This window comes from Gymnodraco acuticeps, unplaced genomic scaffold (assembly GCF_902827175.1).
Source record: "Gymnodraco acuticeps unplaced genomic scaffold, fGymAcu1.1, whole genome shotgun sequence".
Taxonomy (NCBI): domain Eukaryota; kingdom Metazoa; phylum Chordata; class Actinopteri; order Perciformes; family Bathydraconidae; genus Gymnodraco; species Gymnodraco acuticeps.
This window is the reverse complement of record NW_022991091.1, coordinates 1,604,214-1,624,534: the sequence shown is the minus strand read 5'-3', so window position 1 is coordinate 1,624,534 and position 20,321 is coordinate 1,604,214. Positions and strand designations below refer to the sequence as shown.

Below are 20,321 nucleotides of genomic sequence, written 5' to 3'. Positions count from 1 at the left end.
TGTAACCGAGTATTCTTACACTCAGGTACTTTTACTCAAGTACAAGATCTGAACTTCTCCCACCTCTGACAATAAATCCTGAGTGGTAACCAAAAAAAAAAACTGCTCTGAAGGTTTGTGACGAAGGTAACTTCGTCACTGACGGCTTCAGGCCGGGTAATATTGCACTTTATTAGCGTGATTGCACAGTACAGTTGATGTCTGTGGCTGATGATTGTGTGCACCTGGTGTCCGGTCCTGGTCGTGGAACGACGGATCAGCTTTTTACTCTCGCAAGGATCCTGGAGGGGGCCTGGGAGTACGCTTATCCGGTCTACATGTGTTTTGTAGACTTGGAGAAGGCGTATGACCGAGTTCCCAGGGAGTTACTGTGGGAGGTGCTGCGGGAGTATGGGGTGAGGGGGTCTCTACTCAGGGCCATCCAATCTCTGTACTCCCAAAGCGAGAGCTGTGTCCGGGTCCTCGGCAGTAAGTCGGACCCATTTCCGGTGAGGGTTGGCCTCCGCCAGGGCTGCGCTTTGTCACCAATCCTGTTTGTAATATACATGGATCGGATTTCGAGGCGTAGTCATGGGGGAGGGGGTCTGCAGTTCGGTGGACTAAGGATTGCACCACTGCTTTTTGCAGATGATGTGGTTCTAATGGCTTCATCGGTCTGCGACCTTCAGCACTCACTGGATCGGTTCGCAACCGAGTGTGAAGCGGCTGGGATGAGGATCAGCACCTCCAAATCTGAGGCCATGGTTCTCAGCAGGAAACCGATGGACTGTCCACTCCAGGTAGGGAATGAGTCCTTACCCCAAGTGAAGGAGTTCAAGTATCTCGGGGTCTTGTTCTCGAGTGAGGGAACAATGGAGCGTGAGATGGGCCGGAGAATCGGAGGCAGCGGGAGCGGTACTGCAGTCGCTTTACCGCACCGTTGTGACGAAAAGGGAGCTGAGCCAGAAGGCAAAGCTCTCGGTCTTCCGGGCCATTTTCGTTCCTACCCCTCACCTATGGTCATGAAGGATGGGTCATGACCGAAAGAACGAGATCGCGGATACAAGCGGCCGAGATGGGTTTTCTCCGCAGGGTGGCTGGTGTCTCCCTTAGGGATAAGGTGAGAAGTTCGGTCATCAGGGAGGGACTCGGAGTTGAGCCGCTCCTCCTTCGCGTCGAAAGGAGCCAGTTGAGGTGGTTCGGGCACCTAGTTAGGATGCCACCTGGGCGCCTCCCTAGGGAGGTGTTCCAGGCACGTCCAGCTGGGAAGAGACCAAGGGGTAGACCTAGGACCAGGTGGAGGGATTATATCTCTTCGCTGGCCTGGGAGCGCCTTGGGATCCCCCAGTCAGAGCTGGTTGATGTCGCCAGGGAAAAGAAAGTTTGGGGCTCTCTGCTGGAACTGCTACCCCCGCGACCCGACCACGGATAAGCGGGAGAAGATGGATGGATGGATGGTGTCCGGTGTTGTCTCCTCCCCCCTCACCTGTGTCTTGTTGTGCTGATTGGAGTGTGTGTATTTAGGCTCTGTTTCCCTGTCTGTTGAGAGGCAGTGTGTGTGAGATCCTGGTGGCTGCAGGCTGGGCTCACGTGAACAGCAACAGCAGGATTGAGGCTGTGTGTAATGTGTTCATATTTTAATAAATGCCCACGTCGGGTTATATTTTTGGACGTTCTGCCTCTGCCTCCTTGCTTGGTCTGGGCTGCTCAACGGTCAGTTTCACAAGGTTATTTTCATTTTACAGATCCTGCACTCAGCTTTGCTTTCTCCAATATCATTGAAATGCAGCAGATGCTGCTTCTTTTTTCGGTTTTCGCTCATTTCTTGACTTTTTCCGACGCGCTTGCATTTAAATCCGTCTCCCCGTCGCTCTGTGCAGCTGGCCTGTACCACTACACCTGCTGCCTTTGGAGCGTCTGCCCCCCACCTTTCTTTCACATAATGGTATGATCCTAGTGTGTCCTCGCATATGATTGGCCGCATGGTGGCCCAGCTAAATAAAGACCCGCCCCTGCCTGCAAGGATTCTCAGCAAGAGTAGGAGCGGCTGAAGATTCTGCTTTCCCCGACGACGGGAGTCTGCTCTCCTAGCGGCATCTCGCGATCGGCGTGTTGGAGACCCCTCAATTAAAGTATCAAGTCACCTCAAGTCAGAAGGCTCAAGTCCAAGTCGAGTCTCAAGTCATCAAATTGGTGACTCGAGTCTGACTCGAGACCAAGTCATGTGACTCGAGTCCACACCTCTGCAAAGTACTGCTCGGTACAGTCGTTCACACATTTAATGTAGGCTCCATTTAACCATTGCATTTATGTATACATTATCATATAAAGCTATACTTTAAATCAGGGGTCGGCCACCATTGGCACCGTAACCAGTGGCACACTAGGAATAAGTGTGCAAAAATATTTAAATTGTATTTTCGGATCCTGAACGAGACCGCCGCCAGAGCGCGTCTACCCGTTACCTGCAGAAGGAAGCCATGCACGCAACGCAGCCCCGCTCTCTTTAACTCCAGGCGACTTTCTGCCGCTTTCCTCCGTGGTGCAGTTTCACCACAGAGGAAAGCACTTCACAAATTGCAGTACCCATAAGGAGCTGTACAAATGCCGCAGTTTTTGCGTGGCTGTGTCTTTAGTTGAAAGCCCAGTGGCGATCTGCTCATCTCTCATCGAAATAATATGCTACAAAGGGGCGGACTGGCCATCTGTGTGATGAACTTTCCTGTCGGCTCCCAGACCGTAGTCGAGGAAACAGGGGGGATGACTCTCTGCCGTCTCCCAGGGCAGAAGCAACAAGCTTCAGGTTCAATAACCCACTGTAGCTTAAATGACTGGAGAGAGACGAGCTCTTCTTGGGAGGCCGTTGCATTTATTTAGTTGTTCTTCTGTCTCACAAAATACATCACAGACCTGTTTTTCTGCTGCCTAGTTTCACTTCCAGAAACATACACACGCTCACTCACTCACTCACTCTCGCTCTACCATCCACACACATACCACACCCCTCTCTTAAAGGGACAGCGATCTCATCTCACTCTGCATGACCCTAATATCGGAAGAACGGAAGATCGTCCTTTTTATGCCGTTTAAACCAATTATTGAAATTCGCTTGTTAAATTCGTCATCATGTAAGTTGCGCTGACAGGTCCACACACTGCTTCCCAGCGAGGCTCCCCCGCCCTCCTGTTGACAGTCCACGAGCATCGAGCTCCCCCCCCGTTGATAATTCATGATCGTCGGCATGCCGATAACATTTTTTTTTTTAGAATGGCACTTCATATCAAAAAGGTTGCCGACCCCTGCTTTATATAATCCAGTGTTTCCCATACATTGATTTATTTGTGGCGGGCCGTGGACCACCCGAATAGGTTAAGTGGCCTTTGGCTTTTCTTGCCGGGGGTGGTACAAATAGAATCAAATTCTGTGGGAAACACTGTAATCAATTAATTATTTGTAAGTTCACAAAACACAAAGGAAACGTCACATAACAAAACATTATAATACGTTAGAGAAATTGAGGAAGAAAGAAAAGAGAACATTTTCTAACTTGTCCTCAGTATAAAACATTACACATACCCACTCACAAGTGACAGAATTCGCACAGCTAAGAAAGTTCAGCAGTTTAAATGAATAAACAGATTGCAGGTTCACGAGAACAGGCAAAAGTGCATCAATCATACAAGTACACAACATTATAGATTATTACGTTTTGTCATTTCCGAAAATGCATTGTTTGACTCAGCTGCTGATATCTGAAAATGACTTATTGAAAATGTTCTATGTAAGTTGTAGGAAAATGCGACATTTATGGCTAAAAGGAGGATGAATGAGATTGACAAATTCTATGTACCATTTCTTGTATTGAATGGTATAAATACATGTTCCTGTTATTTCACACCTTCCACACCTTGCATCATTTAATCTTTTTCAAACATTTGTAACACTCTTGGGATGCGGAGTGTATGGGAGATGAGGGAAAACTGTACATCTGTAACCTTCCCCTACAAAGCTTCATCTTGTGAAACTCTGTCCCACATGTGTCCACCTACCTCCAGGTCGAGCAGGCAGATGGATTCTGGTGCGTTGGTGTCCAGTTTGGAGGTGTCCAGAGTGAGCCTGGGAAAGAGCTGCTGGAGCCAGTCCCGCAGGGCCGGCCTCTGGGCCAGGAGGGTCCACTGGAGCCCCAGCCAGCCCAGATGTTGCAAGTCTCCAGCATGCAGCAGGATGGAGCCTGCAGAGGGGAGGACATCAAGGTTATTACAGTGCCTTTTAAGAAAGCTTTTCTATACGTGAGCTTTAACTAAATGGCAAATAAATGGTTAGGAAGGTTCGAATTGATTGCGAATTATTTATTGTTATTTGCCCAAAGGACACCATTTTAGTTTTTAAAGATAAAGATTGTGTTATTACTAGGGCTGCGCAATTAATTGCCCTTTTATTGATATCCTAATATCTAGTGTCTTTATTCAGTACAGATCCACCTAAAATACCGCACAATGATTATTTTTATGTTTTTCAAGGAAAATGGGAATAATAATGCAGCGTCAATCATTTCCTTGAATACTGTAAATTATATTGAAATTTCAATACTTGTCAAAATCATCGCAATTAGTACATTTTAATAATCGTGCAGTCCTTGTAATTACAATGCCAATTTTATTTGCCAATGATACAACTTCTGATACATACGGACTCGATGAAAACATCTAAATGCTAAAATATCTGCAAGATTTAACAATAAATGTGGACCTTAAAAACCCCTCAAGAGATCATGTAGCTACTTTAGTGCTCAGGCGGATAATAATTATAATAATGATAGTTTCGTACCAGCATCACATTTGGCGAGTTGAGAGAGCTCTGGAGTCATGGTGTTGATGGAACGAATGTCATCGTTGGCGATAAAGGAAGATGAGGTGGAGGCTTGTGGTCCAAACAGGAGTTCAAACAGAGAGTCCAGACCTTTAGGATTCCCAAACGCCTCCACCACCTATGCAGACAAATCATCAAATCAGGTACAATTCATTCATAAACATACACGTTCAGCATGTCAGTGATATGTCTGATGCAGGACCTTACATAGTTGTTAGAGGGAAGCATGCACCGTATCTTAGTTTCACAAGTTTGCACATGCAGACTCGGTCATGTACTTTTCATTCAAGCATACACAGGCTACAAAATATAGCTAAAGTGTATCCGAACACACAAACAGACCTCTCTGATCAAAGTGGATGAATCTGTGCTCAGATTGAGCAACATGTGTCCGGCCTGACTCTGTCGGTCGTTGGCCAGCATTTCCAGGAGCTGAGGGGCCGACTGGTCTCCTTTGGAGACTTTAGGCTTTGGTCTGGGGACCTGGTGGAAGGACAAAAAACAACAACTGTATTCAAATGTTTCTTCTCTTGGCTGCAGAAATAAAATCACTCAAATTCATCTACAAAAGGGAATTAGAGCGTTTAGCTTTTAATATCCATATTTAGGCTTTTTCCCCCGCTTAATATAAAAAGGGAACAATTTCCCACTTTATCAACACTTGAACACTGTTTCAAGCTGTTGCTTTTGTTTTTTAAAGTAAAAAGCTAAGGAAACATACAACATTATCATCTTTAAAACAGACTATTACATTTCTATAAAAGCGTAGTAAAAAAAAAAACAGCATGTGTAGAATTTTTTATAATTTGTTTTGGACATCTTAAAAGAAATCAGCCTGAACAAAAATATAACATATGTTAATGACTGTGGTATAAGGCTAGCCCTTTTTGTGTCCGTACCTGGTGTGCCAGCAGGTAGCAGAGTGCAACCAGGTCAATGATGGCCCTCCAGGTCTGTTGGTGATCCTGAGCCAGCTTCAGCAGCAGGGTGCCAGCATGCAGGTAGAGGTGACCTCGCATCTCCACAAACACCTCGCAAAGATCGTCTGCTTGCTGGCCAGCGATGCTGCTCAGCGTCTGCATAACCTGGTCAAAACTAAACACACACAAACACACTTTAACATACAGCCGTTCTTGCAGCCATGTAGTGGCTTTAGTGTAATCAGGGTATATGCAGGAATCCTGAAGTCAAATGTAATACCTTCCAAGACCTTTTTTAAGACCCTTTCCATACATTTTAAGACCTCATCGCCACTTTGAGTTTTAACCGGTTACATTGGCGACACACTTTACCTCACATTGACTATATACAGTATTGATTGTCCTTCCTCCTTATCTTCCAACCATTTGGACGCAAACTTGCATTTCCCCATAACGATGTTGTTTAACAACCGGCGTAAACGGGCCTTTGCGCTATCAAGCAGTGAGCGTGCGATGTCCTGTTCAGATGACGTCAAACCTAACGGGATGCCAGAAATAAACTACACAAAATCACACTACACACCTACGCAATGATTACATTCAGGCACACTTTAGAATGCAACCGCTTTGGACAATTTATATACTTATTGAAAACAAGCTACAAAATGTAATACCTTGGAAAATGCCGTTTAATACTTTTTAATAGCCTTAATTTTCGCTAAATTGATTTATCAACTTTTAATACTTTTTAAGACCCCGCGGACACCCTGGTAATACAATGAAACAAATAAAGGTGACGTGGTCACGTAAACAACCATGGTATAGTAATTAAAACGGTATGGTTTTTGTGAAAGACAACTTATTTGAACCCAAAGGCTCACCAAAAACCTGCCTTTTGACTTAAACTAAATTTGACTTACTTTACTTAATACACACTCTCGAAGACACAAGACAACCACCAAGTCAAACGTATTAACGTGTTAATGCCGTTAAAGTTTATTTAACATCCAAATTGCCTGATTTTTCTATTCGTCTTTTGTAAGTGTAGAGATTTTGACTTTAAACACGATTGTGATCAATAAGTTAGGATGTATACATACAGCATAAGAAAGTAACACATAGAAAGTGTGTTGGGCGGAATTGACCTACCCTGTGAGTGCATCGAGGCTGGGCTGCATGCTGCTCTGAGACAGTGTGATTCTCAGCAGGCCGCAGTGGGCCAACAGCAGCTCTCTCTGCAGCAGCCGACACATCTTGTCATTGCTAGTGACGCTGGGCTGAGCTAGATACTCCTGCAAAAAGGCCGTACATTTGTTTTTTGTGTTATTAGGAAGTTAGACTTAAAGATATGAAATACAGAACACCATAGAAGCTTTTAAAATGTAAACTTCTACTACTGCCATTTCTTGCTGACCTGCAGTGTGCGCACCACCACTGTGTACCAGTCCAGGCTGTTGCTCAGCATGCCCTTTTTCTCAGCAGCCAGGCAATGCTTAACGGCTTCATCCAGCCGTCCGTCCTGACAGAACAGCTGCACCAGCTTCACGTTAACGTGAGCGTCAGCCGGCCGCACTGCCAGCTCTGCCTGAAGGAGGTCGAACAACCGGTTCCATCCCGGCTGGCCCTGACGACTCAATAAACGCTCCTGTACAGAGCGGCATAGATAGACCAAAGACAGTCAGTGTGGCAGCCTCTCTTACTTTAAACAATATGCAAATATATGCTGACAAAGGAAAATCCTGTTCAGGAACATTTAGAAAATATAATTTAAATAAAGTGGGAGGGGTTAGAGTGAGTGTTTGAGTTCAAAACTAGTCAAAAGAGTGGCCTCAGATGGCAGTTTACTGATGCAGTGATTAAAGGAGGGATAACTGGAGACTCAGAAGAATGGAGATTCACCTTCAGGTTGAAGACTGCAGGGTTTCCTGGCAGGAGCTTGGCAGCTTTCTCCACCCAAAACTCTGCTCTGCTGTCACATTCCTGCTTACTGACCAGCAACTCGGCCACCTTCAGCACCAGGTCCCTCTGGCCTGGATTTAAGTCCACAGACCGCTGCAAACACACATAGAAGTGCAGACATACTAGTGTCAGTTTATACAAAAGCATTCAGTCAGGTTATCTAATTAAACGGCAATGCCCTTCCAAAAACAACATCTATAACATTAGAAATAAGTGGGAAACAATTATTTAAATTGTACGTCTAATGAATTCAATGTCAATTTATCAGTAGTGGAGGTCAGTTTATTTAAGGAATCCTCTCATGTCCATCGCATGCTCTGCCAGATGTTTCCTTTTTACTTTGTGATAACAGAAACTTGACACCTCCTCCTCACACTGTGATAAATACATGTCTGATTATTTCTATGTACAACAGAGTGCAGGCTACATTTATTTAGACTAGAGCTAGATGGATGTCAATGACCATAGGTATGCCTTCATTATGTTTTAGCCCGTATACTGAAACTCAAAGTCATAACAGCAAGAACTAATTATGCATGTGTACATTATTCTTTATTAATTAAGTGATATTGTTTTTAGTGCATAGCTGTTATTGCATTTATTTAGCTCTTTTCAATGGGACGTGACTGGCATAAGTGAGAAGTGTTTTGGCTAACCTGATACAGGTACACATTTATTCTGACACACCTAATTGGGAGTCTGACGTTAAAAATAAAAGGAAACTGAATGACTAGAAATAAGGAAGAGTCACATCCTGGCAGCCAAAGGATCTGTGATAATGCAAGACACAGATTTCCCTCCACGCCTCCACGGCTGCCTTGACATTCAATCATTTGTATGTATGTGTAATAGGAAGGGGAATGAAATGCCCATTACCTTACCTAAAATCCTGGCGGGAATGATCGTAGTTAACCAGGAACCGTGTTAACTGTTGCTGGTTAACTGCATTTATTCTTATTTTTTAATGAATCCCACCTAAATTGATGTGACATTATGAACCAATTTAATATTTCACGACAATTTATTTTACTATTAATTATTCTAAAGCTTATCACTGGTACTTTGTTTTATTCTAAATCGAATGTGTCGTGGAGCAAAAACAAAAATAATGTAAAATAAACTTATCTTGTAACTTAAACTGTAAAATGTCTCAATCCTGATGTAACAACAACTAAAAAAGATGGTACTTGAATTGTACAATACAGTTCATGATAAATAGGTTTGTAGCAGACTTCGATCATCTTTTTCTTTAGGAATAAAGGTGTTTTTTCAGTGACATCTTCTTCCTACCTTGTAACATCCTACTGCTTTGTTGATGTCTCCCTCTCTCTCGTAGAGCTGTCCAAGGAATTTGTGGGCTTTCGGATCTCTCTCCTGGACTTTGAGGTACTCTGATACATGTCTAAAAAGAGCAAAGAATATGCAAGATATAATATAAAAAGAGACTTCTTAAGAAGCTATAACACAAGAGAAAACCATGGGGAAGCTTGTGTGCTTACCTTTTTGCAAGTTCATATTCCTTGGCTTCAAAGTACAACTTGGCGAACAAAAACCCTTTGATGGGCTTCTGTGGAAAAAGAAACATTGAAGGTTCATTACAGTGAACCATTCAGCATGAGCAATGTTGTGAGTAATGGTCATCTTAATTATTTGTGCTTGTTATGTTAGCAAGCAGGCAAAGGGATGATGACATGGTAAAACAAATGACTCATACAAACATATTGTTATGGTTATAGGATTGTCTTCACCTCTTATTTTACCTTCCTTGCCAAATAGAGCGTGTGTTTAGGACAATATAGGTGTGTATTGTGTTGGTCACATCTATGGGTTCTTCACAACAAACACCTCAATATAAGTAATACAAACTCTGCTCTGTATTATATATCATTCGTACAGTTTAGTGTGACTCAGTGCCCTTATTCCTACAATGTCAAATAGCTCAAACTAGATAACTAAGTGGGCCTAGTGCTGTCAATTTCACCACCGTAAAGGATTCAGATAATGTTGATTGCAACTAAACGTAAAGTTGGTAGTGTACCAGTACAGTAACTTATGTTCACAAATAATATAGTCTGCTAAAAGGCAGACGATTTCTAAATAAAGGTTTGACATGAAGCACCTATCAACCGACATATATTATTGTTAACAAGGCGGTTGAAGCCATGTTGTTGTACAAGTAGCCAAAGTATATGGGAGTGACGGCTGAGTTAAGTAGCATGGCTACCTTAGCTAGCGCTGCTGCCGCGCGATTCAGTGCAAAGGGGAGGACACGACGAGCCGTTAACTGCCGGTTAGCTGGCACTGCTAGCCGGGGACCAGCGGTTACACGGAACACATAATACAACCTAACGGGTTTAACAGCAACTAAATCAAAACAAGAAGTACTGTTAAGTCGACTCTGGTTAGTTCTTCACACCGGCTGGCTGACACATGCTGGCTGACATGATGGCAGCAACATGCTAACATTAGCCCCGGTGGCTCAACTTACCTCTTTGAGTGAAGGAGAGGAACTCTGTACTGTGGAGACGTACCGGTCCACCTCAACCTTACTCCGCCGCATGACTTCCAAACAGAGAATTCTTCCAAAATGGCTTACTAATGGGCATGTATTACCGTGAATTCACAAAATATAAAAAAATGACATTAATATCGGTTACTCCGTAACGTTAACTCCCCATAGCGACATTGCGCACTCATTACCGTCAAATTGCAAGCGGGTCACGTGGGCCGTGAGTTCCCTTCCTAACCAATGAAAACCGAGAATTCAGTGACTCAATTTATTTTGAAGGAGAGGTGGTGGGCTGGCTGGGGGAACCTTCTGGACCTCGTACTTTTGGCATTAAAGTGTAATTGAAATATTCTGCAAGAAACACTATTTATGAAATTATTATAAATAACAACAATCAAACACCAATAGAAATGCACATAATATTTTGCAAACCATTTATGTTTCTTTATTGATATGGGGATGGGGAATATAGACATCCAGGTTGCATGCTATTTTTCAAAACATGCATATTGCCTTCATCAGTGTGAGTTAAAGTAGAGAGTGGATTAATCAAGTACTATGTGTCTACAGTGTTATTTCTGTGTTGTCTGTGCTTTATGCAGCTAAAATGGGGGGAAAAGTTGTACCACAACAGTTACTCAATGTCTTTTTTATCCTATATTCTTATCCGAGCAATGGTATCTTAGCATAAAACATCTGATTATTATTATTATTATATGCTTCAATATATCACGTGGAAACCATATATAACAACAAATTGTAATGTCATGTTACACTCCTAGAAAAGTAGGACAATGCAAATCAAAAACATACACACGGGTAGCATTGACATACATGTTTATTCAGATGCGTTGACAAAATGACCTTAGATAAAATGAAAAATAGTCTTGGACATGCACTTTGGTGTGATTACATGAATAAATATTGTTCCTTGACAAGAATTGTAATGATAAAATACAGAATAAAAGCATTGTTTGTCTGTGTAGAGTCATCTCAGTTGCCCTGGTAGTAAGATATGGGAACGGACGTTAAGAGGGCACTTGTAATTCTACATGACATTAAAACATTTTGTGACACAGATAGTTAAAGTATTACCAACAATGGCTTTGTATTTCCGTTAAATAGTGGAATGTGTGTTATTATCAAACTATTATGTCAAATATAAACGTTCTATGATGAAATTATGATGATTAGTGAAACTACTTTTCCATTAGGCAGTTGGCTTTCTCTCTCCTAAGAGGGTCTGAGCCCTGAGGAAGTCGCTACACCTCTCTAAGAGGATCACTTTCTCTGGATTAAAAACAGCAGAGACATCTAATAATACTCCTACATCCGGTTTCTGAACATGCTGCCAGACACACAGTTACCAGTTGCCATGCAATAAGTCCTGTTACTGTGAATCTCATTATGTTCAGTATTTGTTGACAGTATTTCAGAGGTGTTGCTTCATCATCTCTACTGTAACTTTAAAGCTGATGAAAAAAAACTCAACTGTTTACACTTGGGATATACATTTGTTGCTGCTGCATTATTTTATATTAGATTGTAGGGGTGAAAACTAGCAACTCAGTGTTCACATAGAGATTGTTTTACACATTTAATGCATTGCACATAAGAACTGCTGGCTGAGTTCATCATTGCAGCAAGCCAGTTCATCAAGACAGTATGATGTCGAAAATTCTAACTTTATAGAGCTAAACAAAATCTCATTTAGCATAATATTAAAGAAAATACACATTAATAATCTATAAAATAATACATGTTGGTGGAAAACAGGACATTATTGAGACACTATATATACACATTTAATAAAACTGTATTTTGCGGAACTGTCTTTGGGTTAACTCTGCTTTTATACGAGAGTATCAGTAAAATAAGTCAAACGTAATTTTCATTATGAAGCAAGGTGGCAAACAGTTTAACAGCCTTTTTTTTATTACTCTCATGTTTCTATGTTTTCTTAAAGCTAATATTCCATTTTGAAATACAGGACCAGGATTAATACATATAGTGAAATAAGGCAAGCATGTGAAAGATATACAGTGCAGTATTTATGTTTAAAGGCACTAAAGAGGTTAAAGTATAACCTGGCTGACTGACCAACAATCTGCCTGTTGGCCATCTGTCAGTTTCAGGCTAGATCAATTATCCTCTGCGATTGAAAGGACAAGAAGCGGTGTGTTCTGCTGAAATAACCGACCAAAATGTAACATACGATTGTCAATTCGGAATTGCATCTCTAATCTATTTGTCCCTTCCTATAGCTGCTCTGCTGTGTGTTTACTTCCGAGCAACAGTTTCAGAGAGCTTCTTCAGTCTCTTCTTCAGCTCCAGAGGGAACTTCTCGTAGCACTTCTTACACACGGGCTTCATGTCGAACTCCACAAACTTGTTCCTATGGAAGAGAGAGGGACAGACGCTGTTACAGTTTGGATGAAACCAGAACCCAGTGTGCTCTGATTGGTTAGCTGTCCTGCTCTGTTGTGATTGGTCAACTGGTTAAAGATACCCTACCCCTTAGCCTATCACGAACAATGTGTTGTCGCGCTAGCCAATAGAAGCACAAGTGTTACATAGTGATGCCACTATGTTATGAATGTAAACATAGGAGTTTGATGGACGCTATGAATAGAATGTTTTTTGTATAGTTCCTGACAAATAGCCTTTTATAGATTCAAATTGTTGATAAACCCAGTGAAAACATTCTGAATTGAATTTCCCCTATTGTGTGCATCTTTTAAAGCCACCATTTTGAAGCTAATTTCAAGGAAAACTTGGGAACATGTTAAAAAATCATGTTTGTGTAAACCTGGATACAGATATAAAGACACACATTTAAATCGATTTCTAGTAGCACATGGACTATTTTGTATAACTGCTTCAATTGCTTGAATGAAAATAATCATGTTTAGTTGTTTTCTGTAATTAATGCCTTTTTATTCCATTAACTCTGGCAGGCTCTCACCCCAGCTGTCCCAGAAAACATTTGCTCCAAGCAGTTAATCTCTGGCAGGACAGGGCACGTGTTGAACCTGGAGAGACCTCAGCACTTCCACAGCTGTGGCCAGAAAGCTGCCGGAAGTGATTACGGCTTTACTCTCTACGCCCAGACAGACCGGGAGTCTCGGAGTCCCAAGAAACAACGCAATTCCCTCACCATGTGACTGACCTGTTTGCATAGCAGCAGTAACAAGCTCTAATCCTAAACACTGTTTCAGGCTAAGAGGTATCAACTAATTTGTGTCCACTCAAACAATCTGTTCTTATTCACCTATTAAATGTTTCCCTTCATGATTTGACCTCCTAGACCACGTATTACAGGGATATGAGTAATAAAATGTTGGCATGGAGCATGCTTGAAAAATGATGAAAAAGTAACAACATAAGAACAGAAACAGAAAATAAAGATGGAAACTGACCAAAGGAAGAACAGTGGAAGTGAGGAGAAAGGAAAAAGAGCGGATCACAAACACATGGGTATCAGTGATTTCTTCTTCTTGTCTTTCACGTCGCGTTCACGCTTGGCCAGCCGGCGTTTCATGTCGTCCGGCAGGCGTTCGTAGCAGTGCTTACACACCGGCTTCAGATCCACCTCCACAAACTTATCCCTGACGGAGCAGGGAGGGGGGAGAGATGGGAAGGGTTGTGAAGGAGAAAGAGGAGGGAAGGAAGAGGCAATAATGGAGTGAAGAAGAAGGACGAGAAGGAAAGGAGAGAAGAAAGTTTGAGCAGGTAAAGGAAGGAAAGGTAAAGCAGGAGATACACACAAGGGGACAAAGAAGAGACATGATGAAGGGGGAGATGTGGAGCAAACAGTTCCCCAGACAAGGGATTAAGACTGCAGCAAATAGTCACAGATGCAGGAAAGTTGAGAAAGAGAAAATGTACAAGAGAAGAGTGGACTTCGCCTTGTGAGTCTTCAGAGACTTAAACTAATACTACATCTGTACCAAACATACTGTGATGGTGTATCTTATACGTGTGTATTACTTACTTGAGGGTGAGCTTGGTGTTGCAGGTAGAGCAGGCAAAACAGTTGACACACCAAGCCTTGTTGAGGGCAGACACCACTGATAAAAATAGAAGAAACACTCACATGAGACACTGCTCGAGGTTAAAATCATGTGACTAAAAGTTAAATGGATTCAGTCTGGAATTCAAAACATTTTCAAGTGAAATCTACAAGTCAAGCAATCGGCACTCGAGTCAATATAGAGATCAAAATACGTTACACAAAAAGTGCTCTGATAAACACTAATCTCATGAGCAGTCTACCCACTTAAACATTATATATTTCAAATGTTCTCACCATCTCCTTCAATAACACGATTGCAGTGGTAGCACACGTCTCCAAACAGCTGAGTGAGATGAAGGGAGAGAAACAGAGAGTGAGCAAAATCCAGCGCAGTCTCAATTTTTTTTTCATTTAATCATGGCTCATATAACATGCCATGGTCAAAAAACATGCAAACAAACACACGCTACGGAGGCATTTCAAAAACGTAGAATGGTTTAGGTGGGGAAAAATCGACTTACACTAGATGGAGTCGTTACACTGACTACATGTGGAACCCTCTAATGGAGCATAATTCAGACTGAGAGTTGTCAAAAGCAATTATTTTACAATCTTAAGGCAAACAAGCTGTGCAAACTGTAACTACTTCAAATATGTGTATTTACATAGTCATATTTGAATATTAAGAAGAGTTCAGAAACAGGAACATATATCTCCTCATTGGTTCAATGGTTCAGTTTTATTAAAACATTAACTTTAAAACAAATCACAATGTAGTTTTAGGAGACATTTCATGGCAGGAAAACCTAGCACAGCATGTTTTAATTTCTGACTGTGAGTTTAACATATTCCTGCTGAATGTTACCTGGTTATAGTGCGTCTCACAGTAGGCCAGGCCCTTGCGTTCGTAGTGACGGTGTCCCAGGAAGGGTTTCTCACACTTAGCACACACAAAATGCTGCAAACAAAGCCAAGGCCAAGCACACAGGGTTAGCACAGCAGTCAGTCAGTACATTATCACATCCCACAGACTGTGTTACTGGCAGCAGCACAGTCTGGTTTAGACATTATCAGGTCAGACCACAACAGCATCAGTGCAGTCCAGATGTCCTGTCACTGCGTCCAGGCAGGAGACAGAGAGGAGAGACGGTGGCAGGATAGTGAGCACTAGAGGGCGTGCTAATCCTCCTCACAGAGGTATGAAGAATAGATGGTAGGCTACGATGAAAAATAAAGGAATATATGCTATTTCTTGTAATGCCCTCACGAATGACTCAATATGGCCTACTTATACTGTATGTCTGTGAATGAGGGCACCCTTGACTGAATAGTATTGCCCCAATCTGACTTTTCAAAAGATTAAAAAAAGGGGACGATTTTACAAGCCTTTTTTTTTTAAACCATGTTTTCAAATTTGACCATTCCAATACCCAACATGAAGAACATATTCCCATGCAATTATATTATTGTGGTGTATAAAAAGCCTTTGACAGAGCCATTTGATATTATAGGACTAAAAACATTGACATCCTGGACTTAAAATGTAAGTCTTTTATCTCACATTTTCTGTAAATAAAATACGGTAAGCAGTATTTTTTTGTATTATTACCTCAGGTATTACTGTATTCCTTAAGCTATTTCAAAATAGTGGGCAATATAAATGTTTAATTAGGAATTTATTTCAGGTAACTGGGTTGAAAATATAATCTGGCATCACGGCAAAAAATATTGCTAATCTGGACCGTAGATCTCGCTCTGGACCGAAGTGTTGGACAGACAGCTGTTGTTGGAATTGATATATTAGTGTCACCCTTGTATGGAGGTTGGGGGGTTCTAGCCAGGCAGGGAGAAGCCAGACACGATGCAGGTAATCAACGGCAGGACGACCCCTGTTCCGCTCACCATGTCAAAGTGTCTCTCACAATAGGCGCGGCCACCTCGCTCATAGAACGGGTGGCCCTGAAACGGGCGCTCACATACAGTGCACACATGATGCTGCATGTGGAGGAAGGAAAATGAAAGATAGGTGAACATATGAAGATAGGTGGAGGAATGACCAACGCCACAGAGAATGTTTCACAGAGACAGACAACGTTTGGACTGTGGAGATAAAGCTGGGAAAAGTACGAGTTACACACATGGCAACTATTTAAGTGAAATCATCTTAGAGAAATACACATTTCTTAAAGAATAGAGAGAACAAGAATGAATGATTGGCTACTTTTAAATTCTCAAATATTTACAAACGGAATTGCATTTCAACCTTAGAGACTTATATAGAAAACAGAATACTAATTATTTGTAATATAACATTATTCAACATGTTTTACATATAAAAGCAAAACCACACAAATGAACACATTCACAATTTTAACTTTCTTGAATGTTATTCTGAATCCAGGGTCCCTAAGCCTCGTACCTCCACATGCCACTGCTTGCCCATGGCGTTCACCACGCGGCCTTCAATGGGTCTCCTGCAGGCCCCGCAGATGGGGACCCCCATCTTGTCGTGGCATGGCAGACAGTACAGCTCTCCCTTCAGCTCCCTGGCATCAGCCGTCAGCTCCTTACTGCAAGAGAAAGAGGAGAACAAAACTTAAGCTCTGCCTTCACTTAGGCAATTCAAAATAGCAAGTAAACACAAGCGATCGAAACACACTTAAGCTTCTAAGGTCATTGATGCCGTTGACGGAAAAATACATTTAAAAAAGCGGTTTGGATGTACAAACAGAGCCTGGACAAAGACAAATACACACATCTGGAGAAAAAAGACAAAGTAGGGTTTGGTAACACAAGATGTAAGAAGACAATTTCAGTCAAATCACAGCACGGGAATGACCTTTTCATGTATTATGTGTAATGTGTAATTACACAGCTGGACAAGTTTGTGTATGTGCGCGTTTACCCGCAGTTGTTGCAGTTGAAGTGATCAGGGTGGTACGGGTCATTCTTGAACAGGAGGGGCTGCTCCTCAATAATGGCGTGGCACTTCTGACAGATGTACTTGCCGAGGCCCCGAGCTTTCTCCCTGTTGTGACATGGACGACACAGGTGCCTGATGGGAGAGAGAATTACAGACAAGATGAGAAAGAGAACCAAATAGAACCAAGAGAGAAACACTTGATTAGACAGTTATGACATGTTTCAGGGGTTGCTAACTTCTACTACAAGTCAGTGTAATCATTCCTACTTTTGGATCTTCTAAAGCAGCAGCATTTTAGTCAAAAGAAGCTCAACAAAGACGACAAAAATAAGGAATATTCTTCTAAAACACTGTAAAATTGAAATACAGCCACTTGTATCTAGCACAAACTGCTGAATTCTCATATTGGCTTTCGTTGAATTATAAAAGTCATTTCTTCACAGAACAAGAACAACAAGGCTAGTACTGGTTTGTACCACATCTGACCCTTACATCATATATTTGGAGGCAGGACAATAAAACAAGGAGGAACAGGTGGTGAGACTGCTTGACATAGTTGTTTAGGAGTTGTAAAAACATCAGTATGAGAGAACCAGCATCATAGAAAACATCATCCTGCCTTGCAGTAGACATAAAGTCATAATTATAAAAATCACAAGTGGAATAACAGCAACTGACCTTCCAGCATTCTTAACGAATCCCACATCAGCGAGCACAGCCTGGCAGATGTCACAGCAGAAGCAGTCGGGATGCCAGCTGTTGTTCATGGCCTTGATCACACGGCCAATGATGAACTCACCTAGGAGAAGAAAGGAAGATTATGGAGAACTTGTTTATTGATAATGGTTTAAAGGGCATCAAATCCAAGCTCCATCTCTATATGACCGTGATGTTTGAGGCTCAGGTAGAGAGAGAGGATGGATGGTATTTATTCTCTGTTGATGCAGTTCCTGAACTTACCACACTGGTGGCAGCAGGGAGCGAACAGCATCTGGAAGTCATGCTCACAGTACTTCCTGCCTTCAAACTGTCAAGAGAATTCAAACAAAATGTCTACAATTCATTTACATGTCCACCGATAATGTGCACAGATGTAAATTAACACAATATTATAGCAAAAACATTAATAAACAGGAGAATCCCCCAAAACATATTTTCCTCAACCCCTTGCTTGGTTAACAAATATATTTTATAATTTTTGCAGAGAACACTGTTTAATCAGAAATGTCTTAAAATATGACTCAATGTATGAAGTTTTCTAATGAACTACATTTCAGTTGTCACACAGTAAAAAGAGCATGTTAAATTAGTTTGTGAATCAAAGTGGAGACCCTTTAGGTTGTATACGTATATTTGGTCATTCAAATTAACCCGCAGTTAAAAGGTTCCACTGCTGAAAGAATTAGGTAAAGGCAGAAAGCAAAGGGGAAAAGGTCAGTAAAGATTTAAATGTTTATGATTGGTTAAGTCTTATGTAAGGATTTGCAACATAAAATGCAAAATGGGCATAATTATCTAAATCATATATCCAAAGACACAAGTCTGCATGTGATACAACTCTCTGCAAGCATGGCCATAATGTACTGGATAAACTGCCATGAGCGCATTGTAGCTTCACATTTACATGACAAAAGCATGACTTAAAGGTGGGGTAGGTAAGTTTGAGAAACCGGCTCGAGATACACTTTTTGTTATATTCCATGGAATGCTCTTAACATCCTGATAGCAATGAATATCTTAAGTGCTTTGACAAAAAATCCATTAAAAAATGTCATCTGTGGAAGCCGTAGCGCTGTAAAAAGCACGACCAATCATCTGAGCCGGCCCGGCTAAAGTAACTGGATGGCCTACCTGCCTGTCAGCCTTCCATCTATGCACAAACTTATCTCGTGCCCTCATTGGTCATGTGCGCGTTCGTGTGAGTTGGAGGAGGGGCTCTGTAAGGAAGTGGCAGATTGTGTATTTTCAAATTCTAGCGCACTCGAGCTGGTTTCTCCAAAATGACCTACCCCACCTTTAATATAATAAGACGTATTAAAGATATATTTTAAGAATGTTTACACAGCTTGAATTTCCACTTAAAATGTGAAAAAGCAGTATTTAGTCACTTTCCTGTACATTAGCAGGATTAAGAAGACGGCTCATTACAGCGTCAGGATGTGTATTTATGGGAACAGGTAGAGTTCTTTACAGGGGATGAGAGGTAATGCATTGCCTTTCATCTTGATCGTTGCATTAGAGCCTCCTTCTCATTGATGAACTGACAGAGCAGAGGAGCATCAGGTTCTGACGGAGAGACATCTGGCCCTGGTGTCAAGGCTGCTATGCAAACAGCTTACTGGAATGTGCTTCTAAAAGCTCAATGCTGCATTAAGGTTGAGCTCACCCGTCTTTACTTCGGCAGGATCAAGTGTTCAGATTATTCGTCTAAGGAATGTGCTTTAACAACAGCCTTGCACTTAACAGTTAGCTAACTGTCTGGAAAGAGAAAGCCAGACAACACGGCCAGTGGAAATGTAAATAAAGCTTAAAAGACAAACGTGTTACCATGGTTACATTTATATGTTTAGAGCCACTCTGTTTATAATCCTAAATATCTTCTTAACATGTTGATCTGCCCACAAATGCTTTAATGTTGACTGTTTTTTTTTCTTGGAATACCCATAACAATCTCTCTTCGTGTATTTAAACCTGTTGATTGCTGCATACTGCGTCTTTTATAGGAAGATGAAAGTGATAAGACGAATAGTCAGGACGAAGTGTTACCTCGTAGAAGAGTCCCTCTGGGAACTGCTGGAAGCACTGGGCGCACACGAAGCACTGCTCATGGTACAGCTCCCCGTTGCTGTTCACTATCTTCTCCGCCGGGGCAAAGCCACTCTTGCAACGCTCACACATGGCATTGGCCAGAGCGTTGGCCATGTTGCTGAGAAGGAAAACAAATGCATAATAAGGATCGGTGTACACTTAAACAATCATTTACAAATAGTTAATATAATATGTGGTATGAGCCTCTATGGCTAAACTTAGCAAATGTACATGATAGACTGAAGCTCTCATGTTAATTAATGTGCATCGTCCTTTCTTAAATAAATAGATACAAATAAATACAAAAAATGCTGGAGCCCATACCATGTAACACATAAT

At 41.7% G+C, this 20,321-nt stretch overlaps 2 protein-coding genes across 6 annotated transcripts in view; both read right to left on the bottom strand.

Moving 5' to 3' along the window:
- ranbp2 (RAN binding protein 2) overlaps positions 1 to 10,452 on the bottom strand; it is a 43,076-nt gene extending 32,624 nt beyond the window's left edge. The window contains 10 exon segments of the mRNA XM_034236830.1: positions 4,029 to 4,210; positions 4,807 to 4,966; positions 5,191 to 5,331; positions 5,748 to 5,943; positions 6,918 to 7,060; positions 7,183 to 7,413; positions 7,668 to 7,820; positions 9,018 to 9,129; positions 9,227 to 9,294; positions 10,216 to 10,452. Of these exon segments, the coding sequence (XP_034092721.1) occupies positions 4,029 to 4,210; positions 4,807 to 4,966; positions 5,191 to 5,331; positions 5,748 to 5,943; positions 6,918 to 7,060; positions 7,183 to 7,413; positions 7,668 to 7,820; positions 9,018 to 9,129; positions 9,227 to 9,294; positions 10,216 to 10,287 (1,458 nt within the window). The 5' untranslated portion in view covers positions 10,288 to 10,452.
- A 604-nt stretch (positions 10,453 to 11,056) lies between these two features.
- LOC117560085 (LIM and senescent cell antigen-like-containing domain protein 1) overlaps positions 11,057 to 20,321 on the bottom strand; it is a 29,102-nt gene continuing 19,837 nt past the window's right edge. For 4 of the 5 annotated variants that reach the window (XM_034236848.1, XM_034236844.1, XM_034236847.1 and 1 more), the window contains exons 2-10: positions 19,941 to 20,100; positions 18,135 to 18,201; positions 17,853 to 17,973; positions 17,157 to 17,306; positions 16,671 to 16,821; positions 15,117 to 15,209; positions 14,546 to 14,594; positions 14,231 to 14,306; positions 11,057 to 12,631 (exon numbers count right to left, since the gene is read on the bottom strand). In XM_034236848.1, coding sequence (XP_034092739.1) covers positions 12,517 to 12,631; positions 14,231 to 14,306; positions 14,546 to 14,594; positions 15,117 to 15,209; positions 16,671 to 16,821; positions 17,157 to 17,306; positions 17,853 to 17,973; positions 18,135 to 18,201; positions 19,941 to 20,100 — 982 coding nt within the window. In that variant the 3' untranslated portion in view covers positions 11,057 to 12,516. The other variant, XM_034236849.1, reaches the window with a different exon arrangement.